A 24976-nucleotide genomic window follows, 5' to 3' on the forward strand; every position below is an offset into this window, starting at 1 on the left:
ATAGCCACATCTATTGTTCTTAACAAAGCTGCTCATCACTATCCTGCTCAGACGTACCACCACCTAGGGTGGCAGGATTTACCACTAGAGCCCTATGGTAGTGATGGTTGGTCCCACTACTCCTTCGAGTGCCTTTTGCGCTTAGCGTCGGAAAGAGGTGCTTCTACAGCGAAGGTGCTAAAACGCCCCTTTGCAACCCAACCACTAATGCGAAGGTCTAATTACCATCACCTCACTACCAGAATACCCATTGCAAAAGTTGTCTACCAACCCAACCTATTGTCAATCATGGATCCACGTTCCCCCTCTTCACCGCCTTCTTGTATGCCTCTTCTCCTCTCACTTTCTCTTACCCACTACCCTCTTCTTTGGTTCAGATCACATGGGATCAACTTGATGGCAAGTTGAGCTACTCTGCACTAGTCTTAATTGTGGGGAGTGACCTAATCCCAACCAAAGCTAACCATCTTTAAGTTTGAGCATCCAAATTCAAGATTAGTAACTTAAAAGCAAGGTTTACCTTCTGCTTTTTCTCTTTTCTTGTCTTCCTTGGGTCATTTATTGGGAAGCCCCATCTCCTCATTGGTTTGAGATGAGTTCAAGGAATCTGCCATACCATGTTCAAGATTTTTCGTCCATGTACATTGCTTCGCTTGTGGAAGACTCTTCTTCTTAGTAATTCCTATTGTGGGAAGTAATTTCAAAGCTTGATTGGTATAAAACAATTCATTGCTACTACCCTCACTACTTTTGTGCTTGATGTGATTTAGATATATCTAATTAGATTATGATTTGGTCCCTGCGTATAATTAGTTTAATCTTCATCTTTCCAACAGCTGCTACAACTAACTTCCTTTTATGTTGTTTTTTTAATAAATCAAAGTAAGACACAAAAAAAGGATCCAGACTGATTTAGTACTATTTCTTTCACCAATTCTTAATTCATTAGAGGCCCCAAACACATACTTCCTTTCTTTTTTCCACCTAAAGTGCAGAACAGGGGCATAAAAGCCAAATAGCATTTCCATAGGGCATTATTAACCTAAAATCAGCAAATCTTAACCACAACAACCCTTAAAAATCCCCACCAATCTCCCTTACATGTTACATCCCTAAACTATAGTATGATCTATCTCATATATCTATATAACAACTGCGTCATAAATCCTTGTGATATCCTTTTCTTTAGGCCTACCATCATTCTTACTGAACCTAGCTACAGATCCTACCTCAGCTGGTTCTTACGTAACAACTCTCTTAATACCTACCAAGATATGACTTTTCCTATTTCATGTTGGTTAATCATATATGTCATTAATATGATGATTATTGCAATTAATAAGAGTTTAATCTCATTATTAGCATCTTTTTATTAAAAAAAGGACTTAGAATGCTTTAGAAAATGTTTGGATCTCCTCCTAGGTGCAAACTTAAGCAAGGCATCTATAGCTATCTGCCTCGGCAACTTCTTCAGACAACATAGACATTAAGCTAGCATAACCAATTCGGGTAGGTTAAAGAAGCAAGAATTCATGTCCTAGTGCACCCTAGCATGTCCTACTGGTACCATACCACTCCAACAAGAAAATGATACAGGAGCCACGCATGGGACACTAGCTAGTACCAATCAAGATAGACTGGGATCAGCGACTAGGTTGAAAAACGTAAATGTTAGTTAGACCTCCAGCCATCCATTTGTTGCTACAACCTTAGAAAGCATTTGGAACTCATGACAAATATATGATTATAAAATTGTTATAGATGAACTAAGATAATTTTGCCAAAATCATTAATAAATTTCTTGTCCCATGCAAACATGGCTATTTCAATTTACAAATAAGCCATCCTTACCCCAGTTTATCTCATAAGCTACACTTTCCATTTGATCTAGGCGCACGCCTAATGAACAAATTTATCTATTCTTGCCCCAACAAATGAGCATCTTCAAAACTTTGATTATTCATGCTTCATTGTGAACATGCTAAACTCATAGGCTCACAAGTGTGTTCTTAACTAAAGCTATAAGTACAACGAATCTCTTCCTTCTAACCCATACCCAAATCTCTACTAGCACATCACCTACATTAAAGGATTGTCATACTTTTAAAGGCCATCTTTGGTCCAAAACTTTTCACACGGCGTTCCCACCCTTATCATTTAATTCTTTATGCTCCTAGCCTATTAGCACTTTCTCTTTCGCCGTCCTTTACTCCTTTCAAGAAAGATGCATTTTGTATATCCTAGGTTCCCCATACAAATAGCTCCTTCATGTCATATAAACCTGCATCACCTCCCAATCAGTCACCTATCCTTTAAGTACACAATCCTAAATAAATTAAAAATCTACGGATGTAAAGTATAATCTATTTGTAAGAAACTAGTATAACAAGTGATTGGATGTTAACTTCTATTTCTAAAAACAGCATTTTCATGTAAATCCATGTGCCATAAAATCTTAACTTCATAGACTATCCACCACTATTCAGAAGTTATGACTCATATAGATACTCTTTTATTGCTATCATTAATATCCCAACATATTCTTTACCATTTTGGTATATTTTGCATTAATATGCTATCTCATGCCAAAATGCCTCTAGATCTTCTCTTCAGGTCTTCTTTGTGGAAGCATACATTTTTTTACTTCAAAAAGAAGTGCACAACACTTATGATTGGTGAAAATGTCCTTGAATCATACGAATTTCCTGAGCCCTCCCCGGGTCTATGTATCCCACCCTATGCAATTGGAACTTTCTTTGCTTTTCACAACATAAGCATAACAGCCCCATCCTGCCAATGCAGTAAGCAGAAACCTAGTCCCATTTATGTCAGTAACTAACACAACTCAACAAGAGTAGTAATTACATTTCTGAAAGATGCTTTTCTTCCTCAAGTTTTATTTTAAAACATGGAACCAAATTCTGCTTGTAAATTTTCTGTCTCAGATCTCATCCATCATTCCTGCAATCATATACTCTGCAGAACCAGCAATTGCCCTCATGAAAACATAACTGTATCACTATTATAGTCTCCAACATCAAAAATCCACCGCTACGGCCTCCTAAGAAGTTGAAGTGACATTGAAACTTCACAAACAAAAAAAAGAATAATCGACGGCAGTAAAACCAAGAAAATAATCCAAGATTCTCTCTTCGTATCAGAAAAGCACAACTATTCATGACTACAGCAAACAGAAAAAATGATGGTAAGGGGGTTTAACACAGCGATTCTTTTTCTTGTGCAAAAACCCTAAGCTACTGGAAAAACACCCAAAACCCATCTGAGGAAACCCATAGAAGAGCACTGGAAGCAAGTAAGGGCTGCTTACAATGTGAATATCCTGGAAGCCGGACAACGCTAGGGTTTTGAGGAGCTCGCATCCAATTCCGCCGGCCCCCACCATCAGCACCTTCGCCCTCTGCAACAACTCAGTTTGATTCGCCTCTTCTACTTCAGCGCAAAAATCGGCCCAAGAAACAGCACAGATAGAAGAAAAAAACGCCTGAGAAACCTAGAACAATACCTTAATCGCTTCCAACTGCGACCCCGACGCCATGGGAGCGATGGAGAGCAGCGAGGTGATGGAGAAAGGGAGGGTTTTAGTAGGGGATTAGAAGGGCGCGAGGGAGGAGGGGAGGAAATCCAGACGGTCGGAGCTCAGAACATGGTAGCCCTCGCGGCCGATGAGGACTAGTTGCCTTCGTGGAAAAAAAACAAAGAAGCGGAGAGGGGAATTTTAAATGGAACTGTTTACCCGGTGGCTCCTTGGGGCACTACGCCCCTTCGCGCACGGAGAAATTCCCGAGCGCACGCGGAGCTAAGGACTCCTTTGATTCTCACTAAAAAAATTTTTTTTCTGAAAAAACTAATACTTACCTATATAATACTTAAGAACTTTATCATGCATAAAAAATTATATAAAATATTTATTATATTTTTAATAAAAAAAATCTTATTACATTCTATTTAAAAGCTAATAGAAGTTAAACTTTTTCGTGTTCTATATAAATTTTTTTCTATAAATTAAGAAAATTTTATTTTTATTAAAAAATTGTTTTTTATTTTTTAAAAAAATCCAACCAAATATGGAATTTTTTTTATTTTTTATTAACGATACTTTTCTTCACGAACTAAACGAATAAAAAAAAATTGATGCCGTACATGCATGAGAGTGGGATTCAAGTGATCCATCTCTGTGAAATTTCTTTAGCTAAAACTTTTGGAGATGAGATTTTGCTGCAACTAATATAAATTTTTTATGGATAAAAAAAATTATACCATATTTAATTAATATTATTAATTGATATACAATCTCAATACCCCTGGCAAATGGTCGATTATGATGTAATGGATTAGATACCATTTTCCTTGTATATTGCACTTTTTTTAATTATGGCTAGAGAAAGGATGAGATTTTGATGTGGCTATATTTTAGTGATATTAGAATCTCAATTCTTAAAAAATGATGGATTGGGATGTAATGGATGAGGTTTATAGAAATATTTCTTTTAATTATGTTTAGAGAAGGGATGAGATTTTGATAATGTATGGTTTAATCAGTTCAAGCTTGCAGGTCAGGCTTGACAAGTAAGCTGGCAAGAATAATGGAGGGGTTTGAATCAAGTAGAACTTGGGTTTTGGTTGAAGTTTATACCATGGTACCTTAGGTTTAAGTTAAGCCTGGTACATAAGAGATGATAGGGCATGTACTGATTTATCATGTATAACTTATCATGACTCCAAAATCTGGTACTTAGCAAGATATGCCAAATAAAGCAAGATAAACTTTCTTTTATCCCAGTTCCAAATGAAGCCTCACTAGATTTTAACCTAAACAAAATATTTTATCTGAACCTATGCCTGCCTATAATCTTGGGCCTAGATCAGCTAGATCCAAACTTGTAAACCATGTCGATGAACCAGTGCTTGCCTTTCCATGAAAGAGGTGCAGGAGCTTTTTGCTTGCTAATTCATTGAGCAAGAAGGAAAAAATCATTAGCAAAGAAAGAAAATCATGGTCCAACCACTCTTTGATGGTATAAATGTATGGAGATATTAAGAGAAAAATCAGCTTTTTTGAAGAAGAGAAGAAGAAAAGGAGTTCACAAAAATAAAGACAATATTCAACTGCATTCATTAAGTACTGAATGATTATATCTTCCACTATTAAGAGAGTTGATGAAGAGCATTTAAGTTTATTCAAGGCCAACCAACTGATTCAAAGCTCCATTATTCTTTGTATATTTGTCTTTAAGAAGTTATAATTTATTTTTATCACTTTTTTTTTTTGTACTCTGTTGTGACAAGTTTCAGAAATTAAAACTTGGGAAAAGGTCTATCCAAACTTCGAATTAGATTACATTGAGCTTAGAAAAAGGCTCGAAAGTAGTTTTGGTTGATTTCTAGTAAAAATTAACTGAGTTGTTTATGAGCTCGGTCAAAACAATCGGACTGTAATTTTGAAAGAATTGTAGTAAAAATTTTCAAGAAGAGTATCTTAAGGAGTAGACGTAGGTGCATGGTTGGCACCAAATTCCTATAAATTTGATGTGTTTGTAGTATTTGATCTGTGTACTCTAAACTTCTGCATATTTACTTACAGCTAATTATCAATTGCAAATCACACATGCACATTAAGTTTTATTCCACTGCATTTTGTTTAAAGTTTTTGAAAAGTTCAATTCTCCCCCTCTCTTAGGCAACATAGCTGGGCAACACCTTGGTTGAATGTAGTGCTCTGTTGGAAACTTATTAGCTTTGCACTTTGGGCTCAACTTTACAAGATTCTCCTAAGTTGTTAATACAATAAAAATCTCTCTATCACCATAATAACTATGATAAATATATTTTTAATGTAGATCCAATTGACTAACTGATGTGGTGATTAGGATCCTTGCCTTGGTGACTCCAACTGTGAAGAATACGAGATTGCAAACATGGTTACAAATTGATGGTCTCCTCATTGTTGTTTCCTCTCCTCCTCTTCCCCAAATCCCTTCTCAATGCTTATTTCTAGATTGAAGTTGACGCTATCGTCAATGAGGTGGCAAGCTCTTCTTTTCTTGTTATTTGAAGACTTTGTTTTCTTTTCTTCTTTCTCTTCTGAATCTTTATGGTCTTAAATTTGGCCAGAAATGTCAGCAATTCTTGCTATATCAGTAATTTTAAGACTTTATTGCACAACATGGCAATTTATTTTTAGAGTTAACCCTAAACATGTATTCCAACATTTACTATAGATTTTTTTTTTGCTTCTTCCATTTTATTCGTGCTTCTCTTTGGCACTCAACCATATATATATTGATAAATGGGCTAGATATCCTTTCACTTCTTATTATTCTAGTAGGTGATAATGGTCCTTCTAATTTTGTTACGAGTAAGTCATTGCCAATTTACTTGCATAACCTACATATACATATAGTCTATCGAATATTGCCACAAGCAGCCAAATTGATCAAAGGCTTGTGATATTTCTACAATTATGCAACTACTGCTCTATGATGTTTTAGAGTTATTCATTGCCATGGTTTAAAGCTCACTTATTGAGCTTATATTGGCTATTTTTTACCGTATGTCATTTATTAAGCCGAAAAATATGCAACCATGCTAAAACTAGCCTTTTCATATCTTAAATTGTTTTAGAATGATAGTAGACATGATTTGGACTTCTGCATGAAATGTTTGGCTAGAATAAATCCAACATCTTTAATATGATTAAATAATCATGTTATTGATGGACATAGGTTTATGATTTAATGCACCAATCAACTGACAATCAAGATATTGGCATAATATAAAGCTACATACCCTTGTATCAGTCTAAGGATACAAGGCAGTACGGTGCCAATCTTCATGCACTTATATTAGTCCATCCAATTTGTACTAATCTAGCATTAGTTGATGTGAATCCATTTTAGTTGCCATGAGCCTCAGTACATGATTGGGCACATAAAAAGAATGGCTTGATACAACATGATGTATATGGTAAAGCTTAATCATTTTAGCAAAATCTATAAAACTATATACAATGTCTTTAGAATACTAAGTAGGAGTTTGAATTAGGATCTATTTTATATTTTGAGCTTCATTACTGTGACTATGGTAATACTAAGTAGAAGTTTGAATTAGGATCTGTTATATTTTGAGCTTCATTATTGTAACTATGGTATTGGACAATATAGAGATGGCAAGTGGTGACACACATATGTGCAAAACCATAAATTATAAGAATAAGAATGAGAAATTAGAGTAGTCGTTTTAATTGCAAAAATTGTGATCAAAGGCATGGAAACCATCTGAAAATTGAAGGGGCATGTGCAATGAAAATTTGAAGAAGCTCGCAAAGAGAGGAAGACCAATTATTAAACAAATAGTTGTTACGAGAGAGGATGGAAAATCATTGAATGAGATTGAAGGTATCCTTTAATAGGAATGATTGATGATGAGGGACTAATAAAGCTAGACCTATATAGTTACCACAAGACTAGGTATTACAGTTACATTGTGACTAGTACAAATGGAGGAATAGTATAACTAAATTATCATGTCAAGAAAGAATTAAAAAAAAAAACATGAGGCAAATAAGTGAGAGGTTATCACCATGTTGAATGGTAAGAATGGACTCTAACAAATATGAGTACTTAAATGATGTCTATCAACCTTTGCCTGTTTAACTAATCTCAATTGCTTTTCTTTCTATAGCATGTAGTTGTTCTATCAACATCCAAAAATTTTTAACCTCTATCTCAATGTGCACATCTGTACTATGCTGATCTTATGCTTTTGTATTTTCTATTATTTATATAAATACTATAGAACTAGTGTTATATTTTTTTTGTATATTTATTGTTGAATATCTTCCCATGAGATTTTTTTAGTCTCTCAAATCTTGACAAAGTTCAATGATTATGCCATGCATCCATGTCAGCCAACCATCTTGCTATAATATAATTTTGGACATCTCATCTATATCCCTTTCTTGTACAAGAGAACCAAAGTAATCTCAAACATTTTTTAATTGTTTTTTTCCCCCTTATTTGCATTCAAAGATTTAAATGCTCACTGTAGTTCATGCTAACCATAGACCTATTAGCTATTTATAAATATGTTAGATAAATTTTTATATATCTATTCATAAATTCCATAACAAAATTCATAATTTACATACCTGACATAATGCCAAAAATCCTTTGATCTTCAAAACCTCTCCGAATATTAGAACATAATATCTACAGGTGATTTGCTTGCTGCCTTTAGCTAGGCTAAGTTTTCTTACACGCCTCATTTGTAGAACTAATAGAAGTATTAACATACCTAAACTGTCATGCCAAGAGACCCTCTTTTTATGAAACTCAAGAACCATATTAAAACTCTATTCAAGGATGATAAATTGAGGTTCTTGAATCTCAAGACATAAAATCTCAAGAGACATAGTCTTTCCACCTCCTACATGGGGACACGAACTAGCCATAGTTCCCTATAATCTATTTAGACCAACTTATATACCAAATCCAAACCCCACATGCAAAAACATATCCCTTTTATTTTTCAAAACAACAAAGATATAGTCGTTTCATTTTCCAAACAATAAAAACATGGCCTTTTCATTTTCCAAAAAAGTAAATACTAAATCAAAAAATAAACTATTTTAAAATTTATCTTGAAACTATAAATCCAAGTACTTGGTTTCAAATAAAGATATATGCCTGTATTATTCAAAACAAAGGCCATGATAATAGGCATTATCTCAAACCCTTCAGTATATACTCATGTAGTTAACCCTGGCCTATACAAAATATATGCTTTTAGATTAGAGACTGGGAGTTGAATCACTACGTACAAGTCAAAACCAAATGGTTCACTATTCATATCATACTCAGAACCTAGGAACTCGGGTATAGCTCCGTTTCAGCTTGAGTATTGGCCACTAAGGAAATGTGCCCCAAATATTCCATAGGCCTGAACAACTGGAATCCAACCTTCGCCCCCTATTAGATCCTCCATATATACCTGCAAATGCATACCTAATAGGGAAGTCAGACCTCAAGGCATACCTGTAAGTGCTCACAAATATTTATTCAATGACTATTGTCATACAACAATAAATAATAATAACACATATCACCAAACATGCATTCCATGAACTTATTATTGATATTCATAAAATTAATTAAACTTCAATCTCATAATACATCAATAAAAGATTATGCCCATATTTTGTGCATAATAATGAAATATAGAAACAAGACATTTAACGAATGGATCTGCCAAGTTATTCTTAGATGACATTTTTGGAACAAAAACTTGTTTTTGTATCATATCTCTAATATAGTTGTATTTTTCTTCAATGTGTTTTGCTTTGGAGTGACACTTAGGATGCTTAGTAATTACAATGGTAGAAGCACTATCCCAAAGAATCACTATAGATTGCTCCACACATGAAACCACTAGAAGATTTTTCAAAAATTTCTGAGATACACAGCCTCCTTTATTGCTAAATTAATAGCCACATATTCAGCCTCCACTGTGAACTGTGTTACACATTCCTATTTTTTACATTTTCAAAAATTTGCATTACCACCGAACATGAAAACAAACCTAGTGATAGATTTTCTGGTATCTAGACAATCTTGAAAGTCAGAGTCAAAGTAGCCAACCAACTGCAACTCATCAATCTGATATGTTAAGGTATATGACTTGGTCTACTTCAAATAATGCAGCACCCATTTGACTCTCTCCCAGTAATTTTTTTCAAGATTTTATTAGAATCTGCTGAGAACCCCCACAACATATGCAAGATTTGGCTTTGTACATATTGAGGCATACATAAAACTTCTCATGGAAGCAGATGGAAACTATGATTTTTCAAGTTTATTCTCAAGTGAACTAGGATAATCTTTCTTGCTCAAAGTGTTTGTTCCATCATTAGAAATTTTACCTAGAAAAATAATTCATCTTAAATCGGTGTAAGAGTGAACCAATATGCTTGTCTGGAGATAAATTGAGTTTTCCCTATGCTCTGTCCCCGACAAATTTAATGCCGAGGATATAAGAAGCTTCACCAAGATTTTTCATCTTGAATGTGAGAAATAGCCAACCTTTGATCTTCATCACAAGGAACACATCATTACCTGTTGGAAGAATATCATCAACATATGAAGTAAGACAAATAATCTTGGCTCCCACTGTCCTGACATAAATACAATAATTTTTTAGATTTTATATAAAACCATACTCTTCAATTATTTCATGAAATCCAATATTCTGTTGCCTGGATGCTTGCTTCAAACCATAGATTGATCTCTCTAGCCTACATATTTTATGTTCATTCCTAACTGTAATGAAACCTAAAGGTTGCATCCATGTATATCTTCTCAATAAAAGTTTCATTTAGAAAAGCTGTTTTCACATCCATTTGGAATTTTTTTTTTGGTGGAGATTCAATTTAGTTTACTTCTGAAATTTGTATACTACGATAACACTGATAAATGCATGATTTAAAATAGCTTATTCATTGTGATTTTAGCTTGAAAGTGACAAAATTATTCAATAAAGTATATTTTTTCCTTTGAATTTCTTCTCTTGTATTTGTTTTCTATTTTTGGATGAACTTCATGGACACCAACTTTCCGTTTTTAAACTCCATAGAGAATTAAAATATTATTTTTATTTTTAATATAAAAGGATGATCTCTGATCACCATATTCCCAAAACAATTACATATTGCACATTGTCAATGCTATAGGTCTAACATGCAATTTAGAATTTTGTCATGAGCTCCCATGCATACATCATCTCAAATTGAAACCAACAAACCACCCACCCACCCTCTCTCCTGCCATCAAGGTGGTAGCACGGTTGGAACAGGGCTAAAATTCTACTGGAGTAGCCCAGATTCAAAATGCGCGGGCGTCAATTAAATATGGGGACCGGATACCCCTGCCTGGTCTGCCAGTGGAGTTGCCATCTGGTCCACCGGTATTGAGATGGCGCTAGGGTGACGTACTCATACTTGGGGTAACCCATGGGTCGGGGAGGGCACGTGTAAACTTGCGACCCGCATCGAAGATTCCATGGTAGAAGAGGGCTCAATGGAAATTGCTACGCGGGTGGATTCTTTCCTCCCCCTCCCTTTCTATTTTTGAAAAAAAAAAAAACCCTCCCACGTCTCCTCAATGCAACACGAATTCTCTAATCCTCTTGGGTCCGCCGAAGTCCAAACTCTCGCATCAGCGGCAAAACAGCGTATTGCGCCGCTCGCCCCTGCAGCCGAAAAATCCACCCCCGAGGAGTGTATAATTAATTCATAACCAGACTCGCAACTGATTTGTAGCAGGCTAAGAAAAAGAAGAAGAGTAGGGATTTTACAGACCAAAGAATGGAATAGGCGAGAGCCTCGTCTCAGGCCGGGTGTGGCCAGTCAGCTCTGATACCATACTTGGGTTGTGAAACCCCCTGCTTTAAGGTTTTCGAGAGGAAAGGAAAAAAAAAGTGATATGAGCAGCAGGAAAAAAAAAAGTATTTTAGTACCGACCTTATGGTTATTATTCTTTGATGGTTCACACACGAGCCGTGGTTCTGGAGTCGGCATAGCTCTTTATTTACCCATGGGGCCATGAGTTTTCTAGTTAGACTTCCCGACCAACATAGCCGAATATTAAGTGGTTTGAAGATGGGCTTTCGAGATGGATATTCCTATGGAGAAGATTTCAAAAACAAGGGATGAGAAAGAACAGCCTGGAAAGCTAATTGTGGACAACTTTTTGAAGTGCTTCAACCAGAATCATTGCTATTTAACTTGGACCTCTTCTGAAAAAGTCGAGGTATTTCAAATTGTTTGTTGACACGGACAAAGTAAGGGAAAATCTCTAAAATGATTTCAATATTGGACCTTGGACATATAATAGTTCCGAATCGAATCTCTTTAGAAAGAGGATTTTTTGTCTCATGGTAGCCTGCTCCAGTCCCCTTACGAAACTTTCGTTATTGGGTTAGCCATACACTTCACATGTTTCTAGCGATTCACATGGCATCATCGAATGATACAAGTCTTGGATAAGAATCTACAACGCACTAGAACGCCCTTGTTGACGATCCTCTACTCCGACGGCATCTAGGGTTCCTCGAACAATGTGATATCTCACACTGGGTAAATTCTTAACCCTTCCTCTTCTTACTAATACTACAGCATGTTCTTGTAAATTATGGCCAATATCAGATATATAAGAAGTTATTTAAAATTCAGAGGTTAATTATACTATGGCAACTTTATGTAAGGTAGAGTTTGGTTTTTTGAGAATGATAGTGGAAAAGTTGATAGATAAGTTATTCTTACTGCCATTTTGCATAACCGTACATGAGATTTTCATACCCATATGGCTCCTGGTTCAACTCTTTAGAAGGATTCTCCTCCAAATGCCCCGAAGACGCGCAAAAAAACAAACAAACAAAAAAAAAAACGCCATATGTTTCTCCGCCCGTCCTTCGTCTTCTTGTCGTCACGGTGACGACGTAAACAACGCGATCAGTGATTCTGCTTCCAATCCTCACCCTTTCTCCCTGTTTCTTCTACCCGTAAAACTCAGGAAAAACAGCATCTTCTCTTCTTCTTCTTCTTCTTCTCTTGAAGATGGATGCAAGAAGAGCAGGGAGATGATGCTGTTAAGGCGGCGGCGTAGTGCGGTGATGCAGGTGGCGGCGGCGGGCTGCCTCGTCCTTGCCGCTGCCTCCGTCTCCCTGTTCTTTTTCCTCTGCTTCCGAGGCAGAGCGGTGGTCGTCAACCGGGGGGTGGCGGGCGGCGACGGGTGGAGGAATTTGGGATTGAAGGTGGAAGAGAAAGGAAGAAGATTTCACGAGGAGTGTAATTTGTTCGATGGGGAGTGGGTATGGGACGAGAGATATCCGCTGTATGAGTCGAAGGGTTGCCGGTTCTTGGATGAGGGATTCCGGTGCTCGGAGAACGGGAGGCCGGATAACTTCTATACCAAGTGGCGGTGGCAGCCCAAGCATTGCAATTTACCCAGGTTTCGTATTTTATAATCCCTCTCACTGATTCTATTTTGAATTTTGATTCTTGTTTAGTTTTGTGTGGAAAGGTGTACTTTTTCTTGATGGAAGTTGGAAGGTATAGAATGTTTCTGCAGTAAATTATTAGTTGTTGATGCGATATCATGTTTATTGATTAATAATTGTTAGGTTCTTCAATCTTTTGAATGGAATTTGGCGTTTTTTCGTTGTTGTGTATGCGGCTTCATTAGGCTGCCTGACCTTTGTTGCTATTTTTAATTTTGATTCTATCTTTTATATTCACTTTACTGAAGTTTCCGAGTATATTGATTCCAAAAGGTAGGAATGTTAACATAAAATCATCGAAAGAAAAAGAACTGGCTTCTTGTTTTTTTTTTTTTTTTTTAATTGTTGGTTGTGCCTTTAAGAAAGCCTGTTTTTCTTCTTATCTGATTGGAGTTTCCATGTATTATAGTTTTCTTTTCTTCTTTTGAAGTAAATTTTAAAGTTGAAGTGTTTATCCACATTGTAAGCTAAAATAAGTTTCTCAATTTCCTTCTTTATCTGTCTGTGAAGAGCTGTGTGTAAACCTGAGGACTTGACATATAAAATCCCAAGATGAGAAGGTCAAGAGGCCCACCTCATGTTATTTTTAATTTATTCTGCAAGTATAGAACTCTTTTAGTTTGTTTTTTGAAACTAGTCTTGTGGGTGGGTGTGCTTGTGGTGTTCTTTTAAATGGCTTTGTACGTCTCTCTGTTCTTGCTAGTCTTCTCCCATCACATCCATTTATTATTACAGATATCTCCTAAAAGTTTGTGTGATTACATGATACTTGGGAAGTTCAACATTTGCAAGCCACCAAACTTTATCAGCCTATACTGCTTGCTGTCAGTTTTACTGCACTGTGTTTAGTTAGTTAGGTTCAATTGACAATTAACATGTCCAAAAGGAAGTATTTTGTGTCTTTATTCTTCCAAATTACATCACTTAAGTGATTGTTCAGTTTTATGAAAGTGGACTGTTTGCAAGTCAATTTACTAGCTTCAACAGGCAGCTTAAATTCTGCAATATCACACGCACTTGGAAGAGCCATAGGTAAATGGAGGCAATTAAGGGTCAATTTATTATCGCTACACCTTGATATAACCTCGCTGTTGTCTCTAGACTTGCTATGTTCCAGCACCATGCAAAGTTGCTGTTTAGAATATTCAGTTAGTGGCAGCGAGACAGACTCGTGAGACAATGTTTGAAGTGCCTAATCTTAATTATCTACAGGTCCTACAGAAACCCTAACATTCTTTTAAAACATATTATGTCCTCCCAATCTAGAAGTAAAAATTCAAAATGCAAACAATGAGAAAAAAGGGAGAAAAGAAATTTCTTTTATTGCTATCTGAGGCAAAACTTTGTAGGAAAAGACTAATCATAACTACGTATCTTGCAGACCTTTGGCATATTTTAAGAGTTTTGCCATGATAACCAATAATTACTTAATCAGGTCTGATTCTTAATTTCCTTCTTGCTTATCTCAGGGAGAATGGGCAAAACCAATACAAAAATTTTAATTCAACTCATGACACTAGAATTTCAGATCTAGTTTCTTCCAGAAAAATATGAAGAAATTTATCATTTGGATGATCCAATTAAAGGCAGACATTCTTCCAAGAGAATATTGCTGTAGGTATCAGTTAGATCAACTTTTCTATATATTCTTTCCAACTGTAATTCTTTTGCAAGTAGAGGTTCCATTATATGACTCATTGAGGCCATCATACTTATTGCTATTGGTGAAAAACATTTTGTTTGGCCTAAGACTGCAAGCAGAATACATCAATTGACTGCCAAACAAGGGCTGGGCAAAAGCAGCAGACTGGCATATTATGTGTCCATGCTTAATGCTGCTGAGGGACATTTCCTTGATGGATGACTTCTTGATGTCATTATCTCCACTATAAACAATATTTAGGTGGCTCCACGAATACCGTCTCCCACCTGTTTTTTCTTGTTTCTCATTTATTTGGCCAAAAATCAAGAAAATAAGGGTAAACTATGCCAAATATTTTCATTGGTATGGAATTATGGTATGTTATAGGTTGGGTAGCAACCTACACCACTATATTCATTTTTTTGTATATCTATTTTTTAAAAGAATTATATTATTTTTGGAATAAAATTATCATTAGAACAAACTAAAAATAATGTCAAGAAAGTAATTATAGCATATTGGCACTATAAATATGCACATTCTACCATATTATTATTGGATGTAGATCAATTTTGGTCACCTGAACTTGCATCCAAAATTTGCATGAAACTAAAAATAAACCAAATGAAAGTATGAAACGCCTTTGTTTGATGAGAAAAGTATATCAAGTACTCATGGGGGTGGGGTGGGGTGGGGGGTCTGTAGAAGCCCTTGAACAATTTTAAGTTTCAAAAATTCTATATTCTAATATTATTTTTTTGGACAAAGATTATCTAAAAATAATTAAATAATTAGATATTTTGGGGCCAGTGTAGATAATTTAGAGCTATTCTCTAAGGTAATTAGCATGCATTTCAGTAATTATCTGAATTGATGTTTCATTTAGATTTAATTTTTTTGTCAAAGTTCTTTCAAACCACTGGTGCTCATATTATTGCCAACAATATAGACCCAACCATCAGCTCAAAAAACCTATCCTAATCGTAAATTTTAACAAATAAACTCTAATAAACCTGTAAACAATCATTAAAAGAAATATACAACAGAAAGGCAAACAAAAGTCAAAAAGAAAAATTGGTGTTCTAATGAATCACCTGGATATAATCCATCCCAAGTGTTGAGACTGTACCTTCCCAGTGACATTCAGACAAGGCACCTGATCAATACAAGGCTGAAGATAGGGATTTAAAACCTTAATGAACTATCTGTTGAATGAATCAATTTACTTTGAAAAAGTACATACTTTTTAGTATTATGTTTGCTTTTATCCCATGCATAATGTGTGGAGTGTACTATTATTGATCTTGTAAAGGAAATTCTTTTCTCATATTTTTATGCTCAGACATATTAACTACACTGTACGATGACGAATTCCATTTTAATCTTATATTAGACATTATTTGGTTTTCTTACTTCTGATGGTATTGATCAATTCTACAAAAATAATTGTAGTATAATTTTACAGTTTATTGTCATATTTCTGGCTTCTTATGTTACTTCCCCTGCCTTTTCTACAATCACGTTGTTATTTGACTTCGAACTTTTTTTTCTTCTATTCAAACATGTAAGTGCTTTATCCATAATATCCGTAATATTTATTTCCCTCACAGTCTGTGTTTGACAATGTTTTGTTTGTATGAGTATCATAATGAAAAGCAACATTAGAACAAGTAAAATCTATGCCTCCGGTGATGATTTTTGTTCTTGTTTATAATCTCTATAATTAGTCCACTAATTGACCAAAGTGCCATGTTACCATGTTGTTATACTTTTCTAGTTTGAGAATGTCATCAATTCCTTCTTTTTTTTTAAATCCTTGGTTTTCCATTGTGATAAAAAGGAAAAATATTGGTCATTCATTTCTCATGGAGCCTTTTCTTTTAAGAGAATATCAGTATTGATTTCTCTTACCTTTCGAGAAATCAGAAAGTATTGGTCATGTTCCTTCTTTGATCCTTTCTGTTCGCTAAATCATAGAATTCAGAAGTAATTAGCTTATATCTCTTCCTAAAACTTTCTGAAACATGATGGGATGGATTTGGATGCAACCAACAAGAATTCATGTCATTTTCAACACAGGCTGTTGGTTTCCCCCCCTGTCACACATTCCTTCCCTCTACCTATTTAAATAATTTCAACCAAATGCATAGAGAAATACCAGGTGGTCACTTAATAAATTCTTAAAACCCTGACTGCACTGCCTTTTTTTTTAAAAAAAATGATACATTAGTGCTTTGTTTCCCTTTAGAAAGAGGAACACTCTGTTTTTTGAATGATAATAGTATTATTTTCCATCTGCGGAAAATGTTATATCACCACACACATACACACGCGCACTCACCCTTATATGTTCTCTAAATTCTTTTTTTTCTTATTCCTAATTGAAGATTTGATGCCAAGAAGATGCTTGAAAAACTACAAAACCGACGGTTGGTATTTGCGGGTGACTCCATAGGAAGAAACCAATGGGAGTCTCTACTGTGCATGCTTTCTTCAGCCGTCTCTGACAGGGGTTCTATCTATGAAGTGAATGGCAACCCTATTACCAAACATAAGGGCTTCCTAGTGTTTAAGTTCAGGGACTACAATTGCACTGTGGAATATTACAGGGCCCCATATCTGGTGCTCCATGGTCAAGCCCCAGCTGGAATGCCAGCAAAAGTGAAGTCAACACTTAAACTGGACGTTATGGATTCGAAGTCGTCCCGATGGAGGGATGCTGATGTGCTGATCTTCAACAGTGGCCACTGGTGGAATTATGAGAAGACCATTAGTGGGTAATTCTATAGCTGAAATTCCTTTTTCTTTCTTTCCTTTTTTTTCATATTCTCTTCATTCTTTTTATGGGTTTGGAACATGATCTGTGAAATTATTGTCCTTAATGGGCCTCAATCTTAAGAACAAGCAGCTGTCCTTTACTCTTTTCTCAAAAGGTTCATAGCTAGATAAATTTACATATGTTATTTATATTTTTCTGCTTGTTCATTTTTTAAAGAAATTCAGCACATTCATGCAGAAGTGCTTATCGAATAACTTTATCATATTATTTACCATATTATTTACATCTCCTTTTTCTGGAAAGCATGTTTGCATCTTTCTGCATATATACATTCACATAACTTATGGCCATTGGCTTGAGAGATGTGTTCCTAATTCAACAGGGATATTAGTGAACATGACACTGACATCTTTCTTTAGTTTCAGTGGCCTTTTTGGGAAAAAAATTATCTGAGCCACTTATGCTAGAGGTCAGGAATTCAAATCCCCTCCAAGCTGATTATTTATTTAATTGACCTGGTATTATCTTCACTCCTTCCAATAACTATGTTTGTTATCTTGATTCATTTGAGTCATTGGCCCCTCCATGTGAATGGAGGCTGCACGTGAGGGGGTGTTAAACCTGATGTACATCTTTGACCCTTTTCCCATCAGCTTAACCTTTTGAAGTCAATTGGTTAGTTAATAATTTCTAGCGAAGAAGTGTATAATGATATATTAAATATGTAGAAGTGTGGAGGGTTGTCTTTGTGACCTTCAACGCACTAATGGTTCAGTTGTTAATGAAATATGTCACACACATCATGCAGTCAGCCACCTTGTTATCATTGCAGCAGCTAATCAACTTATATGCTGTCATGATACATTTTTTGCTGTTCATTTTTTTAAATTGGAAGAAGTGACTATGTTTGATTCATGGGCTGTGGCATAATGCTCTTTTCTATTCAGAGTCAAGAACTCAAGATCATAACGTGCTTAGTCTTCTGCAAATTTGTAACTTAGGAAATCATTGCTGCTGTCTTTTAGTTAATCTGTAGTTGATAGATACATTACTTTCCTTGTACTTCAAGCAGTCTTTACCGTCTTTTTATGTCATGCTTTGTTACTTGCCGAAGTATGTGGCCTACTTGAGGGGTCCTTTGAGGCTCCTTTCTTGTGTCATGTTCTCCATATTAAAGATATTACTATATCTAACTCATAACGGAAAACTTAGCCACTACTTTGTATTATTGACAAACTTCTAATTTTAATGCCTACTATATCCATTCCTTCAAGACCATCTCTTTTTTCATCGTAGGTGCTTTCCAACATGTCTTTTGGTTGTCATTCTCGCGAGGTATTGGTCATATAAACTCTTGTTTACTAAAGAAAACTTAAAAGAATCTGTTGAGGTTTATGGAGTTGAAATGCAATAGTGAGCTTTCTCTAGTCGGGAGGTCTATGCAAGCCAACCACGAAAGGCATGCAAAGAAGGCCTCTGAGTAGACGTGCTAGTGTTTAAGTTCTCAAGACACCTTTTGATTAGGAAGTATGAATCTTTAGGTCATTGTCTGTCCAATTCCCTTCTATTATCAGATTAAGAATCTTATAAACTTTATTTTTCTTATAGGAGAGTCCTTGGGGAAGTCTTGTGCCAAGGTAACAGTCCATTAGTCATTTTATTAGTTGGCCACTTAGTACTAGTGTAAGAGTAGCAATATATTCCTATATTGACCACCAATGTTTGGAAAGTTTATTTTGATTGTAACTTGTAAGTTGTGTTGAAAGAGTCCTATAGTTACTGGGAATTAGGATTCCATTTTAGAGTGTCAGGATCCAAATATTTTGATCCATTTGTTGTGATTGTTTTGTAAGTTATAAGTAGGCCTTTCTGGACCCAAATTACCTAGGTTGACCAATCGATCCATCATAGCAAGGACAGAGCCTCTGTAATTAAGGATGTTCTCTTTGCTGCTACCTATTGCATTCTGATAATATCTCCACTAGCTATCTTTTATAGTTGTCTCTAAAATTTTCTTTTATTATTCCCTCGTATCTGATTCATTCTCTACTTAGCTGCATTAAAAGTCGGGCCATATTATGAATGAGTTGTTATATCGGCCTATGAATTTTCTAAACGTATTTTAATTTGCATAGTGGACATTATTTTCAAGAAGGGAGGGAGGTGAAGATGGGGATGAGTGTGGAAAGTGCTTACCAGAGATCAATCAGGACATTGTTTGACTGGGTCAATCGCGAAGTTAATACGAGTAAGACTCAGGTCATCTTTCGTACGTATTCTCCAGTGCATTTCAGGTTTGTTTAATATTCTATAGCTTGTTCTACATGTTTAATTAATTCTATCTTTTATATTTGAAACCTAGCTTCTTTTTTTGGCCATTATAATCAAGTGTTTACGTGAATAAGTTAGCATAGCTTCAATCATCTATCAAGAATTCAATTACTCTTGTTTTATGTGTTACTGTATCCTAGTAGGCTTGCCTGACAATATTTAAATTTTTTTGACTATTTTAATTCTCAATATGAAGAAGAAACATATGTGCTTGTAGGTGAAATTCACTGTGTTTTATATTTTGATCATTAGAATATATTAATTAGAAGTCCATTGCAAAATATACCTTCCACCAAAGACTTGCAACACTTCATTAGAGTGACAAGGGCCTCAATGATCATCAAGAATTATGTGATGTGTTTGCCTGTCCCTTTCTTTGAAAATTTGTGATACAAATGTGGCTGGACCTAAAGATAACATAGGATTGGAGAAAGTTAATTGTGGTCTTCGCACCATTTTACGGGCACAGGGAATGACTGTTTGATAGGTTATGATGCCATCAAGTGTAGGACAGCATTTACAACTTTCCTGCTCAATCAGATAGTGTGATTACTCTGATGACAAGTGGATCTCCCATGGAAAGTCTGCATGCATCATCATGATCCTTGGCCACAGTTTGTAGCTCTAATACCACGAAAATTCAGAAGCAAGTAAATGCAAGAATGATTATATGAGGAAGTCAATCCAATTTATAAACATAAAAGAAAAAATAGGAGGAAGAGAGCAACAGAACAAAAACAGAGAACAAAACACACACACACACACACCACAAATACACCAGCCAGGCTGAAAGGAGAAGATCAGCTGCTGATCCAGCACTAAGAATTTGTAGAGGCAACAGAGTCCAGCATTGTTCTCAGAGCTTTGTGGCGTTAAGAATTATTTTTGCTTCTTTAAGAAGTCACTCTTATCCAGTATGCAGCCAAAAATCTGACTCTAAGATTTCCTGGCGTTTTTGAAAATCTGAGCACTCCTTTAACCAAAGGGTCTTCATCCCAATCTTTTCTCCACTTGGCTTTGACTCTCCCTAGTCTCCAGGAAGTCTATAAGGTATAAACCTTTCAAACTTGTAGGAAAGATCTGAACTTTAGATTGTCCAAATCCCATCCAGCTGTTCGGTATAAGATGGTTGTCTCCTCATGCTGTGTACAGAACAGACAAGATGGAGTGGGTGGTTGGTGGAGGGGGGCATCCAAGTTCTCTTCCTTAAGTTTCCAATTTCTAAGGTCTTACTGTTTATATCTGTTCAAGAAAAGACAAGGGTTTTAGCTGGAACAAGACAGCTCCAAACTGCTTTAGCTGAGGGTGAATTTAGCTTTCAAACTATTTCAACCCCTTGAATTCTCTCAGTTATATATTAGTTATTACTGAATGTATAAAAAAGTTATTTCTCAAAAAAAAAGGATGTATAAAAAAGTATTGAATGATCTCATTCTAAGCAGTATTCAATAATTTAAGACATAAGTAGACTGCTTAGTAACATCACAAATTTTGCAGCGGCGGGGATTGGAAGAGAAGAGGACACTGTCACTTGGAGTCATTTCCTGAATTCAACTCTTCACGGTTTTCACTGAAAACACGGACCTGTCTGTTAGACCTATTCACAAATGTATCCATGGAGTATTCTAGTCAAGCTATGATGCCAGAGTTGGATTTGTTGAATGTGACCCTGATGACAGTGCAAAGAAAAGATGGTCATCAGTCCTTATATCACCTTGGTCCTACAGCCCGCCCCCAACATCACATGCAGGATTGCAGCCACTGGTGCTTACCTGGGGTTCCAGATGCCTGGAATGAACTCCTCTATGCCCTCTTCCTTAGATGGGAATCCAAGGTCCACCAAAATTTATTTGTTTCAGGCAGCAGTGGAGTGAAGCTTGATCAGTGAAGTGGTTGTGACTTCTATTCGAATCGACTTGCATCCGGTTCCATGATGCATCTTGCTGTTTAAATGGAATACTTTCCAAAGTTGTTTTTGAAGAAATTCTCTTCAGAGTCGTTGGAATGATGCAAGTCTTTTCGGCTGGTTTTTTCATGCACAGGACAACACCACTTAGATATTCATGAGACCTGGTGTTATGTGCTATAAAGTGTTTCAGAATAGAGAAATAATTGGCATGCCAGTGTGCATACCCAATTGGAACTGGCAATATCCAAGAATAAGGAAGCAATGTCAAACTATAGAGAAAGATTACATATCAATTCAATTTCAAACTCTCGCGATCTCATTCTATTATCTAATTCAAAACATAATAGAGTTGTCTTGTTTAGTTTGTTCTGTCCTTTTCTACATTCCTTCTCCATTTAGGGTGATTATATGATGTAAGAACAGATAGAAAAATGATCTTGGTGTAAAGCTCAAGTTTACTCCTCTTTTTTTTCTGAGCATAGTTGAAATGTTATGCTTCCCTCAAGAAAGAAAGTTGAAATATTATGGATGATCTGCCACAGTTTCTCAGGTGAGTTTTCCATTGCCAACTCAAAGTGCAAGTTTCATCTGTGGAGTGTCTACAAACCAAGATTTATAAAATGGAGATTATACAATTTAAATCAGAAAGATTAAAATGAAAAATTTATTCCTGCAATTATCTTATGTTTGCCATTACTTATTCATCATGCACAAAATGCATTCTGTATTCATCCAATTGATTCAAGTACAAGAACATAGTGAGAAAGTTATTTTGTCCTTCTACACAGTTGGAGATGCCTGAACATGCCAGGTAGAAGAAACTTCACTTATTACAGCTAAAGCACCGTATAGAATATATACAAAGTAGCAAAATATCAGCTTATGGTTTCTAATGATCAGCCTAATCTTCTCATATATAGTCCATAGTTGAAGGGTTGCAATAATATACAAGTCTAGTGCTGAATCAATTCCAAATAAGTATGCATCTCAGCCTAAGATTATTTTTATCGATAAGGATATGGTTGACATGCAGCCCTACAAAATAACAGTGTATCGAACCAATTGTCGTTGTTGAAGTAGCTAGATAAGACATTGATGTTTTGTTAAGAAAATTTATCCAGAGCATAATCATGTACCCAATGATCCTGCCTGCAACAAGAACTCGAGAGGAATGTTGTAACTTCTGCAAATCTGCTGGGAAATTCTCAATCTTCCTGTGTAGCTGTTACAGCAAGTGCAAGATTAACTGCCTTTTTAAGCATTATTTTAACTATTCAATTGTTAAAATTTATGATTATAAAAAGATTAATTAGAAAATTTTGGCTGATAATTTGATATCATTGTTAACCACTATAATGGAAGATAATGTCTACACTGGCTGATATAAGCAGGGCTGAGATATAGATTATATCGTATCGGCGAGTGATTTTTATTGACACAAACCAAAATCTTAGCTGCAACCTAGACCGAGATGTAGATTAACCTTAAGCATTGATTCTTGAACAACAGTATCACTAAGAACATCTAGTTTGTTTGGACCCTTTTTTTTCATTAAATTCATTATAACCAGTTAATGTTAACACATCTTGATTTATATTTATGATGCATTGCATTCAATGGCAAATCTAACATCAATTAGGGTGGGCATGGGATGAAATCCCCTCTCTAGGGTGGGGATGGACCCCTCCCCATCTACTAAAAAAAAAAAAATCTTTTTTGTTTTTTTTATACTAGCATGCCTTAACACCAAAATGAAAATAATGGACAAAAAAAATTCTCATGCAATCTAATTCTTTGCTAATTCAACAAAAACCTACCCTTTTTTATTTCCTGCAAATCTACTCGAAAAAGAAAATGATAAGGGAAATAATACAAGAAGAGTCCAATGTAAATAAATCATCAAAATCGCCAAGCGAAGGAAGGGATCCATCTCCAACCATTTTTTCTTCTCCGCCCAACGATCTCCCAACACAGAAGGCAGAAGGCAAACCCAAATATCAAAACCCCGACCTCTCTCCTCCAAATCCTCCTCCTTTTCAACCCCAGAAGCGCCGGCACCAAAACCGCAATCCCCGAATCCTTCTCCCTCCCCAGCACCGACGCCGCCGCCGTGACCGCCAGGTAGACGAGGAGTCCCACCAGTCCCCCTTCCTTCCCCGGCATCCGCTTCTCAGGCCACCCTCCGCCGCCGCTCCAAAACCCTCGCCGTCCGCCGCCGCCGCCGCCGCCGTTCTGGAAGAGGAGGAGCATATCCAGCGGCGCCGCTGGCGGCCAGAGCCGCCGGAACGAGGCCGCGAAGGAGAGGGCCTGCCTCAGTGCCGATATCCCTGCGGATTCGATCGCTTTCCTTCGCCTTCTCTTTCCTCTTCTCCGGCCGTTTCCGCCGCCGAGGACGGCGGAGCAGGTTATCTTGGGAGAGCGAAATGTGGGTTGGAGAGGAAGGGACGGCGATTGACGAAGCGAAAGCATCATTTGGCGATGGCGATGGGAATTGAAGGGAATAACAATGGGGTTGATGGTGGGATGAAGAAGAAGAAGAGATGGGGAGTTTGAAAGAGCCGTTGGGAAAGGAGGGATTGGATCCATGCCGTGGAGTAGAAGTTTTATGGCAAGCGGGCGCTTGAGAAACTTTTAAATCTATTCCAAGTCCATCCAAGGAGAAAAGAAGAGAGAGATGTGCTGAAGCCTGAAGGTAAAAGTTTGAAGTAAAAGTTTTTCAAAAAAAAAAAGAGGCAATATATAAAATAAACAACATTTATGTACTCATTTACCAGAGAATTAGTAGAAAATAAAAAATAAATATACTCCTGTTGATTAGGGCTGTTAATGAGCCGAGCTGCTCGGGCTCGGCTCGGGCTCGGCTCAGTAAAAGCTCGGCTCGGTAGTCAAACGAGCCCGAGCCCGAGCCCAATATGAGGCTCGTTTACACTCGAGCCCGAGCCCGAGCCCGAGCAGCTCACGAGCCCAAACGAGCTCTAGTCTTCCACTGAAAAATCTTATTTCAACACTATAATTTATAAAAATCTAATCACATAGAGAAAAATAGCTTGTTATCGAGCCCGAGCCTGAGCTTGAGCCCGATTACGAGCCCGAGCTCGGGCTCGTTCTAGAGCTCATAATTGAAACGAGCTTTACGAGCTCAAGCCCGAGCCTTTGCTTTGCCAAGCAAGCCCGAGCTCGAGCCCAAAATAGAGCTCGTCACCGAGCCCGAGCCCGAGCCCGAGCCTGAGCTTCTGTGAAACGA

General features: G+C 36.6%; 3 protein-coding genes across 6 annotated transcripts in view; 1 reads left to right on the plus strand and 2 right to left on the minus strand.

The window, feature by feature from the left end:
- The window catches only part of LOC103712329 (SUMO-activating enzyme subunit 2-like), a 28166-nt gene extending 24400 nt beyond the window's left edge, over nt 1-3766 (minus strand). The window contains exons 1-2 of one of the 3 annotated variants that reach the window (XR_604923.4): nt 3524-3766; nt 3329-3418 (exon numbers count right to left, since the gene is read on the minus strand). Coding sequence is in view for 2 of the 3 variants with exons in the window: in XM_008776899.4 (XP_008775121.1) it covers nt 3329-3418; nt 3524-3556 (123 nt within the window). In the remaining variant the exon portion in view is untranslated. The remainder of the gene's footprint in view (nt 1-3328; nt 3419-3523) is intronic. The other 2 variants (XM_008776899.4, XM_026800566.2) reach the window with 2 other exon arrangements.
- Nucleotides 3767-12404: 8638 nt separating this feature from the next.
- On the plus strand, nt 12405-22245 carry LOC103712330 (protein trichome birefringence-like 11). 2 transcript variants are annotated; one of them, XM_008798818.4, is made up of 4 exons: nt 12408-13022; nt 17101-17490; nt 19628-19786; nt 21321-22245. In XM_008798818.4, the coding sequence occupies exons 1-4, from the start codon at nt 12415-12417 to the stop codon at nt 21709-21711; spliced, it is 1548 nt and encodes a 515-aa protein (XP_008797040.2). In that variant the 5' UTR covers nt 12408-12414; the 3' UTR covers nt 21712-22245. The 2 variants fall into 2 exon arrangements, with proteins under 2 accessions (XP_038971817.1, XP_008797040.2); XM_039115889.1 differs by lacking the exon at nt 19628-19786 and having other exon boundaries at nt 12405-13022.
- A 1386-nt stretch (nt 22246-23631) lies between these two features.
- LOC108511492 lies at nt 23632-24204 on the minus strand. Its single transcript, XM_017844083.2, has one exon. The coding sequence runs from the start codon at nt 24202-24204 to the stop codon at nt 23632-23634; it is 573 nt and encodes a 190-aa protein (XP_017699572.2).
- Nucleotides 24205-24976: the final 772 nt, after the last annotated feature.

Source organism: Phoenix dactylifera, unplaced genomic scaffold (assembly GCF_009389715.1).
Source record: "Phoenix dactylifera cultivar Barhee BC4 unplaced genomic scaffold, palm_55x_up_171113_PBpolish2nd_filt_p 000026F, whole genome shotgun sequence".
Classification (NCBI taxonomy): Eukaryota; Viridiplantae; Streptophyta; class Magnoliopsida; order Arecales; family Arecaceae; genus Phoenix; species Phoenix dactylifera.